Source organism: Nothobranchius furzeri, chromosome 1 (assembly GCF_043380555.1).
Source record: "Nothobranchius furzeri strain GRZ-AD chromosome 1, NfurGRZ-RIMD1, whole genome shotgun sequence".
Lineage (NCBI taxonomy): Eukaryota > Metazoa > Chordata > Actinopteri > Cyprinodontiformes > Nothobranchiidae > Nothobranchius > Nothobranchius furzeri.
The window spans coordinates 50,754,645-50,765,888 of NC_091741.1; the positions used below are offsets into that span (position 1 = coordinate 50,754,645).

General features: G+C 42.1%; 1 protein-coding gene across 1 annotated transcript; it reads left to right on the forward strand.

Annotated features, from left to right (window-relative positions):
• Positions 1 to 458: 458 nt before the first annotated feature.
• gxylt1b (glucoside xylosyltransferase 1b) lies at positions 459 to 9,893 on the forward strand. Its single transcript, XM_054739645.2, has 7 exons — positions 459 to 762; positions 1,461 to 1,671; positions 1,757 to 1,888; positions 2,025 to 2,276; positions 2,366 to 2,489; positions 2,566 to 2,738; positions 9,465 to 9,893. The coding sequence occupies exons 1-7, from the start codon at positions 563 to 565 to the stop codon at positions 9,669 to 9,671; spliced, it is 1,299 nt and encodes a 432-aa protein (XP_054595620.1). The 5' UTR covers positions 459 to 562; the 3' UTR covers positions 9,672 to 9,893.
• The last annotated feature ends 1,351 nt before the right edge of the window (positions 9,894 to 11,244 follow it).

Here is an 11,244-nt window from a genome sequence, read left to right on the forward strand (position 1 = left end):
CAGAATTCACTTTTCATTGTGAGTCCACGTGGCTCAGAACCACTTTGGACATATTTCTCTTAGTAGTGAATAGCTTGTTTATTACATAAAAAATAAGTACAATCACCTAGTATGTTTGAAATAGTGTGATGGTCTCTGATGCATGCTGGCTATCCGTCTTGCCTGGGGAGTTTAGATGTTACACACGCACACACACACACCAGGATTGTTCATTTTCATCGCTTTTCTGGAGCTCCCTCCTACCCCTGGGATAACAGACCCACTTGCCCCCCCCCCCCCCCCCACCACCACCACCACACACACACACACACACACACACACACACACACACACACACACACACACACACACATGGCCCATGTGCTGGTGAACTGTCCAGGAATTATGTAAATGCAGTACATAAAATGACCACCAGATGGCGCGCCGCTGCGCTTCAAACGTGACTTATTTTCCAAACACTTACCGGAAGTATGTCTACAGTGCGTCCAACTTGACCGCTAGTTAAGTCACGTTAGTTTCTGTGTCATGACTTTAGCTCTGGGATGAGTTTTCAGACATCATAATGCGGCGTTACGTACGCGCACTGCTCTTGTGCACGGTGTTCGCCGTGTTCTCGGGTCTTTACGTGTACAGTAAGCTGTTATACTCGGATGTGTCGGTCGGAGGAAACGGAGCGAGGGTCTTCATCCCACCGAGAGGTGCCGGAGTCAAGCGAGGGTCTGCGGACAAAAGTGGGCCCCCGAACACCCACTTGTACCACAGGTAGGAGGTTCCAACCGTCTAAAACCAGGGAACGTATTTATATGTAAACACCCACTGTAGTTAAAATAGGTGGAGGTTAAATCTGGTGATGACCATCACATGCACAACACCAGGCACCACTGATGTAAAGGAATGTAAGCCAGACTGGACGCTTCTCCAAGTGGTGCTCGCTGCGGAACCGCTTGTGTGCAACCAAAATACACACACACACACACACACACACACACACACACACACACACACACACACACACACACACACACACACACACACACACACATATATTTATTAATACTTTAGTACCTCTGCATAGGTGCACACTCAAACAAAATCTGGCATATTTACTGTCTAATTTCTTACACTAATCTGCCATATTCGGTGTTTTTATTAAATACATCTGAATAAATTTGTTACACTGGACCTCTGCAAAATTCCTATTATTTTTAGAGTTTACTTTTTTACCCAAAAGTTATTTAAATGTGTGTTAGAAAGCTAGGATGTGCAACTAAATAAAATTACTTTAAAATAGCCGCTAGAGGTCGCTGTTGCCGTGTTAATCATTTTATTTATATTGGCAATAAAGTGTTTTCAGATTCAAGTACAACTGTATTTTATTTTCTTTCTAACCACAAGCACATCTAAAACTATTGTGTGCAAGATGGCTTTGACTACAGTTTTACTAATTCGCTGTTCTTCAGGTACATAATGCGTCAGCACAGTCAGGGTGAAGCTGCTGGGAACAGCATTGGGATCAAAAGCGAGCCTGCCATGCACCTGGCCGTGGTGGCCTGTGGGGAGAGGCTGCAGGAGACACTCACCATGATCAAATCTGCCGTGCTTTTCAGCATCAAGTTCCTCCACCTGCACATCTTTGCTGAAGATCAGCTGCACGACAGCTTCACGGAAGCTGTCAGGAGAATTTCTTACTGTTTTTGATGCCTTAAATGTTTCAAGGTGTGCATTTCCCTACAGTGCGTTCTTATCGGTGTTTCAGTTGGAGTCGTGGCCTCGTTTCATTCGCCGTAAGTACAACTACTCCATCTACTCCATCAGCTTCCCCAGTGAGAATGCAGCTGAATGGAAGAAACTCTTCAAACCCTGTGCCTCTCAGAGGCTCTTCTTACCTGTGAGTTCCTCATAGAGGGGGAAATGTTAGTTATTTCTCTAATAAAACCAAGAGATTCACACAAAATTGCATCATAAATCTGTTTTTGTATGTTATTTGTAATTATCATCATCAGTTTTCCCTGTACCGTTTGCAGCTAATCCTGAAGGACGTCGACTCGATCATATACGTCGACTCAGACATCCTCTTCCTCCAGCCCGTAGACCACCTGTGGGCGTTCCTGTCCCAGTTTAATCCTTCCCAGCTGGCCGCCATGTCCCCAGAGCACGAGGAGCCCCGGATTGCGTGGTACAACCGCTTCGCCCGGCATCCCTTCTACGGCAGAACAGGCATCAACTCAGGGGTCATGCTTATGAACATGACGAGGATGAGGAGCGCTTTCTTCAAGGTGCTGACAATTCTAATCACAAGATGCTTTTTTCTTTACCTGTATCTACGTCTACAACTAAAACAGCCTTTGCTCCTCTGTGTCGACAGAATGATATGACATCAGTGGGACTCCGCTGGGAGGAGTTGCTGATGCCGCTGCTCCAGAAATACAAACTCAATATAACCTGGGGAGATCAGGACCTTCTAAATATCATCTTCCACTATAACCCTGGTAAGGTGTCGCTCCTTAAGGTACAGATTTCCTTACAGACGTCTGAACACAAGGAATAAACGACTGGTTTTCTTAGAGTTTCTGCTGGAGTTTCCTTGTAAGTGGAACTATCGCCCGGACCATTGCATCTACGGCAGTAACTGTGCCTCAGCGGAGGAGGACGGCATCTACATGCTACACGGAAACAGAGGGGTTTACCATGACCACAAACAACCGGCTTTTAAGGCCGTTTACGAGGCCATAAAACAGGTGAGTGTGTTTCAGAAAATGTGGCTTTTGCACCACTCGATACTCTTGTAGATTTCTATTTTGAATTGCTCACTTGTTTGTCTTTTCACTTCCCAGATCTTATTTTTCTATATTAAATTCTTGGTACTGTTTTCAATAATAGTTGTTTCCATAATTTAATTATCGTCTAAGAAAGACTGATGTGGGTTATTCTATTGCCGATGGCCGATATATGCAGCTGGATTAAAAATAAAAAAAACAACTATCTGAATTTTGTGCATTACACTGTATTAAAATCCAACATGTAACCAAAGTCAATCAAACAAATCCATAAACTGACTAAGAAAAAAGGTGAATAAAAAGAAATGTGAGCTGACATTATTTTTTGAAAGTTTTAGAGTTCTTTGCATCTGCATGACAACATTTCATTAGCAGCTCTCCACTTACAGGCACAGATCTCTATAAAGATAAAATGGTATAAAAAATGCACACAACATAGTGATAATTGCACCCTGCAGCATTTATGAAGCAGATATTTCTCAGGTACTTGAACATTTATTCAAATAACATTTGGAAGCAGTGCCAGTCTACCCACGGATGTGGCTGCCTTTAAACCGGCTCTAATAAAGAGGTAGATCAGCCGATGCTGATTATTTTTTTGTGTTGTAAAAATGGTAAATGGGTACGTTAAATAGCCTCTGTGTGTGAAACGTGCTATACAAGTAAGGCTGCCATGCCAGTGGCCGTCCTGATTGTGGGTTCTAATCCACGGTGGGTCATACCAAAGACTTTCAAAAGATGGGACCCAGTACCTCCCTCTTTGATACTCAGCTTTTGGGGGTTGGATTGGGGGTTAAACCACCAAATGGTTCCCGAGCGCGGCCGCTCCCCCAGGGCAAGGGTCAAATACAGAGAACAAGCCACACACACTGGTGTGTGACAACTAGTGGGACTTTAACGTTTGCCTAAATATTGGCCTGATATGTTGGTTAATCGATATATCGGTCTATCCTTAGTTGGAATCGTTGGGTGATGTTTTTTTTTATTTATTTAAAAAAACCTAAATTTACAATTCTTATAGTTTTTTAGTCCTGCCTTCATTCCTACTGATTTACTGCTCATTTCACTGGATAAGACTATTCCTAGGGATTGTTTTGAGTTCAAGTCGAGGCTACGTGGCGAGGAAAGAATGGATGAGTCACTTCTTACTGATTAGAAACCGTTTCTCATTGCCATTATCACACATTTCATTCCGATTTTAGTTTCCACCAGTGAGTGAAAGGCACCGGCGTCCCCACTTTCAAAGTCTCTTGGGTGCGTCTGAGTTTAAAAATGAGAATCTGACTAGACTTTTCAACATCTTGTGGGTGTAATTTAGCTCAAAAGGCCTTTTATGACCCCGGTGAACCCACTCGCTCCATGCTTTACTCTCCTGGATTAGATTTTGGATTGCTGCTGACCCTAAAGACCAAACGTGTTTTGGATCTCAGATCACCAGAGAACACAAGTCTGCACCTTTGGCAGGTGTTTGGAGTGAAAGCTCATTCCCCCATGAGGATGTTTATGCGTTGCTTACCCACCGTTTAATGATATTGATGAGATGAGTGGAATTAACTTAATGAAGCCATCAACACTGCGGGTCTCATTGCTTTACTATTGAACATACATCAGGCTGATGGCTTTTCTATACCTCATCCATGGCCTGCAGTTAAAACGATGGCTTTATAGGGCAGGATCGATTGCATCACCAGGATTAACCCGAGGTGCTAAACACACGGACACATTTCCTCCCAAAATGATACTTTTATAGATTTGTGATCAAGTCGAGTTTACCAGGAGGATACTAGCCATCTGGAAATGGTTTATTCCTTTTAGGAACGCTGGTGCTCCTTTTGTTCAGCCCCTACAAGAGTGTGGATCACAGATGTCAGTAGCTGGTTGGCACTTCATCTGAGAGGGTGCTTGCTGCAGAACCACAAAGGCGGAGCTGCACCATAAGGTGGAGCTACACCAGAGTCAGCCCCGCCCACTCACTCAAACAGCCTAGCCCACTGACTTCTTCTGTTCTTATTTATTTTTATTTTATTGCAAACTAACCTGACCCACGTGAATTATGGCTGTTACTACTTTACAAATGTAAATGCTATGCTCTATGCTCCAATTAAGCAAGATAAATATAACTTGCTACATGACAAAGCCTGAATATATCCCGAAATGAAAAGGTTTCTTTTAGCGAATATCTGTCCACAGCCGCTCCAACAAAAGCGGCCTACGACAGCATGTAAGGACAATTGTTTAGTAGGCTCTGGTAGTCTAGTGGCAAGATCGTCAAACTTAAGTTTTGCTTTCCCCTTTGCTGATCCTGGTTCCACTCTCAGTGGGGTCGGCAGCAATCTATTTAGCCAGCTGAAACATTTAATTTGTTTATATTTTAGTTGTAATGTTTATTTTCTGCAACATATTTATGTCTCTAAAAGTTGTTTGAATTTGGTCGTTCCTAAACAACATTTTAGTTGAAACTCTGCTCACAAATGGACTCACACTGGCTAAATAAACGAATAAATAAATACAAAAACACATTAGTCCTTATATTGTAAACGGTATACCAATAAATGGTTAAAAACATAGTACTGGCAAGTGTAGCTGGAAAAGAAGAAAAAAGTTTGCGCCGCTACCGGGAGGCGAACCTGCGCAAAACTACATGCCAAGCTAATTGCACAACCACTTCACCACTACATCTGATAACAAGATAGTGGCGTCACATGAAATTGTGCCATCCAGTGTGTTTTTGTAGATGGGATGTAGGGTTTTTCAGCGGTGTCTCAGTAGAAGTCATTTCAGAGATAATTTGTCAGAAAATTCACAGAATATCCAGATTTGAGAACCAAGACCAGACCCGCTTCGGAGGAGAGGACCAAATTGAAGCTGAGATGGGAGGAAAATGTGTGAATGAGGCCAGAAATGGCTTTGGCGTATTTCTTATGAGGAAACGACAATATAACATGATAAAAAGTTCCAAAAGTTAGATTTTTATTTATATGAAACCTTTACAAAAATGGTTCAATTAACCTCTCAACTCAGTCCTCAATCTTGCATTTTAGATGATATTAGCTATAACACCCTCTTTGGTTCCAGAATGCTATTAAGTCTGACAACTGGAAGGAATTGGACTGACTCTGGTGGAATGGGCGGGGCTGACTCTGGAATGGGCGGGGCTGACTCTGGTGCAGCTCCACCTTTGTGGTTCTGATGCGAGCACTACTTGCTTCATTTTCCTAATCTCCGTCATGTTGATTTGGCCCAAAACTTCACCCAACATCAACCTTTTTTCCCTGGCATCCTATGAAAAGAGTCTCCTCACAAACCCGGGAGTCAAGATGTATCTACTGCTGAAACCTGATGGCCACAAAACTGCAGTGGTGAAATCATGGCTAGCTTGGTGAGCCATCCTCGATGTGCAACTTTATAGTCTGGCCAAGACCCATAAACAGAACTCGATCGTTGGGTGGACTGTACGGTTGTCTTTTAAACTGTGTCCACACACAAATTGGACAGCACCAAGGCCAATCAGAGCACTGAACAAGGTGACATATTCATCACTATGGTAACCGGTCAATGGGACAGTCCGCCATACACCGTAGAAGAAGCAAATGCAAAATTTTTCATATAAAGGACTCTTATCTGCTCATGTTTCAAAGAAAAGCCCAAGTCTAAATCATCTAAAGTTGATGCCCAAGCCGTTTTAAATGGCACCATACTGGAGCTGACGCCATCTTTGTAGTTGTTTTCTGTTGCAGCCCTGGTGCTAAGCCCACCTGATTTCAGGGTGATTTCAGATGAAGAATGCCATTCAGTACTTGCTTTTTCTCTCAAAGTCAGATGATGAATGAAACTTTGCTCCCAGGACAAAACCAGACTGTTTTATTTGGTTACAGTTTTGCCTCTGATCTATTTCCAGTAGTTAAACAGAAACACCTGATTTAATAAAGGGGAAATACATTAAACGCTGACACAAAATCAAAACGTGATCAAAGGAAATTTCAGCTCAGTCATTTATCTCATAACTTTGCTGCTCAATACAACCTGAAATGTTGCAGTCCACTTTGTGTGGGCAAAGAGCAGAGAGCGAATGCTTGTCTGTGGCCATTATTGAGACTTTTTACTGTTAGCACCAGAACCACTTTATTTACACCATTTAGCGGTTATTTAGAAAAATAACATTTGGCCTTCTTGACCTGATCAAACTTGGCCCAAATAACTGGTAATTCTTAGAATTTTGAAAACTTTCACCAAACAACAAACCTACATGAACACACAAGCCTTTGAGAAGGGAGAGAGAGAAGCATATTAAAAAAGGACTATTAGAATATATAGGTGGCAAGTCAGGTCAGAGATGGCCACACACATCTACATCACAGGGAAAATGCGTAGCCATGGCCTCACCCACTTTGGCTTGGGACCGCTGGGAGGGGAGAAGTCGAAGCACTTCTCGGCTAATAGACGCTAACTGTTAGCATTAGCCACTCCACTACATGTTCAGGCTTGTGTTGTTTGTGGAGGTAAAACATCAATGTTGCTTTTTTTATTCAAGTAAGTAAAGCAAATAAAGGCAGCTGAAGAGTCACTTTGGTGTTAGCCAATCAGAGGTGACACTTTTGGACATCATGAATATTAAGTAGTAAGACTCACAATTAGGGCTACTCGATTATGGCAAAAATAATAATCAGGATTATTATGACTGAAATTGAGATCACGATTATTTAGGACGATTATTCTATTTATGTTGATTTTATTTGTTTTTATTCAGTCATAAAATTGCTTAGGGCACAATCAGGACAAAAATAAATAAGAAACAAGATGATCACTAAAATAACTCGTATAAAAAGACCAATATACTTACAGCTCATAGTCTATGACCCAAGGGCTATAGACCTTGGTTTAACTCATTTAAGTCTAACCAGTACAGACCCAAATACCAATATCTTACAAATACTGACAGCAAGAATTATACAGTGGCATTTATAACAAATAAATGCAAATAAATTGATGTTCACAAAATGTTGTATAACATTTATTGAGTCGTGTCAGGGTGCTGTAGGAGAGTGCACTAGCACCGTGTCCTCAGAGAGATTAGTTATTATTTATCAGCGTGAGGAACTTATTTCTACCTTATTTATAAACTATTTATTTACAAGTCCATCAGTTAATGTAATGATTGTCCCAACCACAGCTGCACCCCCCACCCCCAACCCGGTCTCACAGCAATCAGTGGCAAGCTGCACGTGTTTAGCACGCCACACGCGCACATTTTGCCGTTTTTAGTGGCTCAGGAGTCCGCAGGTGCGGTGTGTGTGTCACTCACTCTGGTTACTCCAACAGGGAGCCGCCTCCGAGAGCCGTTTCTTTAGCAACCGACACATCACTACATCATTCCCTTTCCTAATGTTGTGAAGAACGGTCCGGAGCGCAGGCGGAGTGTTTAGCTAACCTGCAGGAAACGTCGACTACAGTTATCCAGAAAGTAGCTAAGGGTTACCAGAGATGTTTCTAGGTACTTTTAAGATTTAAAAAGTCAAGAAGGGGGTCTGAAACGCTGTTGGAAATAGCGTCAAAGTCGCTAAGTTGTCAACACTGTGGGAGGAGCGCTTCATTTGCAACTCAGGGCAGCGCAAGTGGGAGGAGCAAATAATCGGCTTGTTTTGTTTTTATAATTGTTCAAAACTCAGATCATAATCGTGATTAAAATTCGATTAATTGAGCAGCCCTACTTGCAATCCTGTTTTTCTTTGCCCCCACTCAAGCGCCAGAGCTTCTTTTTTCCCCCCATAGAAAAGGATTCACAAGGCATCCATTCATACTAGAGACTGCAACAAATCTATGGAAAAGATGAGTAAATCAGACCTTTAAAAGAAGGAAAATGGTTGGAGAACATATTTATACTGCAGGTGAGGGCTGATAACCCGTGAGGAACAGGTGTGTAGTCAGCTGAGCTGGGGTAAACGTAGCCACCATCCAAAAGCCACGGGCACTATACGTGTTTTTAAACGGATCTTTTAAGGCCTTCTGAACTTTCGACTTACCTCGATACAAAATGACTAAATGGAGCACAGGTGAGGAATAAGAAGGTCCTCAGAAGATACATTGATATTAATATTCTGCTGGTTAATATTTCTAATACCCTGTGGTCATCAGTGTCAGACAAAGCGTCTCCATCCCAGACCTGCTCCCTCCCGCCGGTCGCAAACATCCAAGCCCAAGAAGCAGCTGTTAAGTTTTACAGCTGGTGGTGCATTTAGAGTTTGATGCCACACGCGAGCATTACCGTCAGCCGTTCCAAATCAATACAACAACTGTAAATGCAGCTTTACGAGCGGCGAGCGCGCACGAGTATGCGCTCATAAAAGCACCATTCTCTTTGTGACCCGATACCAGAGAGCCAACTGCGAAGCAAATGAGCCAGCATAAAAATGTTAATCCCGGTTTGATTTCCTTGGAGCGTTGTAAAGGCCCCTCCATTATTGGGAAGACATGAAACTTGTACTGCCGTCTCTGGTTATTACTGGACCTTAAGCCTATAGCTTCAGACTGACTCCAGCAGATTTATGGTCCCGCGGGACATCGGCTCACTTTAACAGTTTAGGACGTTCGGTTTGTCAACCAAAAGTTCAAGAGTTGCACGGTTTACATGTATTACGGGTGTTCACGAGTTAAACCCTAACACATAACATCCATGTTTTGTCATTTTAGTACCCCTATGGCTCAGACCCAGTTACGTCCTTGTTGGATCCTTTGGAAGAGGAGCTGTTGAAGACGACACACACATACTGCGGAAAATCACACACGCTCTTCACTAAGAGACTTGCTCTGAGTTTGGCGGACGTCAACAGGAAACCCCCCTCCGTGGATCGTGACGTTAAAGAGGACGAACGTTTAAAAGTTTTCACAAGAAAGTGAACTAAACGATCGACTGGGCTTTTCTCTCTTGACCAGCACTTTTTCTTCGTGTGTGTATGTATGTGTGTGCGTGCCACAGGAAAACAGAGCAGCTTGGTAAACAAGCTACCTGACAGAGTTATTGAACCGTACCACTTTGAAACAGAAGACAGCCGTAACGAGAAGCTTTGAGATTCTTTCTCAAGAATAGCTGCTTTGAAGCTGAATAAGCCAGCTGGGATTGTGTCAGCGTGAGGCTAATAATAACTGCTCACCTCTCGTAAAATCACTCTGGAGACGAGTATGATGTAAATCTCTGAAACCTGCAGGAACCGGATTGCCGAATGTACACGCAAAGAACATGTGAGTTTATTACAACAACAGTACTGTCAGATTTTATAGGAGTTTATTCTTAACATGCTTTTGGTTTCGGAGTTAAGCGTAGTGATGTTGGCCTTTCCATATTGGAGAATGTGATGGGTTTGTATCATACCTTTTATTTTTCCCTTGGGAAAATTTGTGAAACACTTTAAAAGGGGTATATAAAAATGGGAGAAATGTCTTTCTGCATGGCCCAGGTTTGAAAAATAGAAATAAGTTTCAACTTTAGGATATTATTTTTGTCAAGAGCCAAAACATTATCACTTAAAACTTTTATCAGACTATTTTAATCACGATAAATACACAACAGCATGCCAAAACGGAAACTTTTGACCCACAACATAGAATATATTTTATGCCACAATAATAATTGTTGTTGCAGTCTTTGTTTTTAAATCCATGCTCTTATTTAACTTTAGATAAACAAACTTTGACTCTCAAACGGCTGAGAATGTGCATGTATCTGTATCCATTAGCAGACAGGTGCTGGATGTGTTACCTTTATAATGCCAAAGATTTAGTTTGCTTAGTTTTTTTCTGCACAACTGAATGTCTTTGTTGTTGCAATAGTTGGTGTTTCTGCAATGAAAAGTTGTGATTTTGTGTCTGTTTTCTTGTTTCTACATAAAAAAAATCATTTCAACATTGTGCATTCTCTCTTGACCACCAGAGGGCAGCATTTTTTCATTGCATTTTTAGCAGAGAGGAAAGTATTTTCCTGCAATTTTTGGTGATAAAAGTTGCTTTTATTGGTCTTAAAGATCTAACTCAGAGATTAATGCCTTGTTTCTAGCACCATCTTTGACAGATCAATGGTTTTGCCAATAATCTATGACTGGATCAGCCAGTGCAACGCTATCCCTGCCTCAGCTCTGAGGAGCTCATAAAGCGTAAGTGATGGACCAATAACACAACCCTATAGGCGTCTGTCTTTGACTATGTCATTGATTTAAGGCGATGAGTTTATGCTTATTCCCATTAAGGTGGGGCATACAGTGGTCTGTGCATGGCTGCAGAGGAAGTTTGATTTATGACACTATAAATGTCCTTCATTCATCACTATATATCCATATGAGAGCTTATCAATTACCTGTATTGACCCAAAGCAACATGTAACATCCCAGGTCCTCGGGGAGAGGGCAGAGCAGATGCTTGACTTTAGCGCTGGTTCGTCTCCACGGTTTAATTTTCCTGGAACAATGTTTCATTTCGT

Bases quoted from the DNA above. Each gene is read 5' to 3' on its own strand.
- gxylt1b (XM_054739645.2), top strand. From the start codon at position 563: ATGCGGCGTTACGTACGCGCACTGCTCTTGTGCACGGTGTTCGCCGTG. The intron at 1,889-2,024 runs GTGAGTTCCTCA...TACCGTTTGCAG, and splicing joins CTCAGAGGCTCTTCTTACCT to CTAATCCTGAAGGACGTCGA. The intron at 2,277-2,365 runs GTGCTGACAATT...CTGTGTCGACAG, and splicing joins TGAGGAGCGCTTTCTTCAAG to AATGATATGACATCAGTGGG.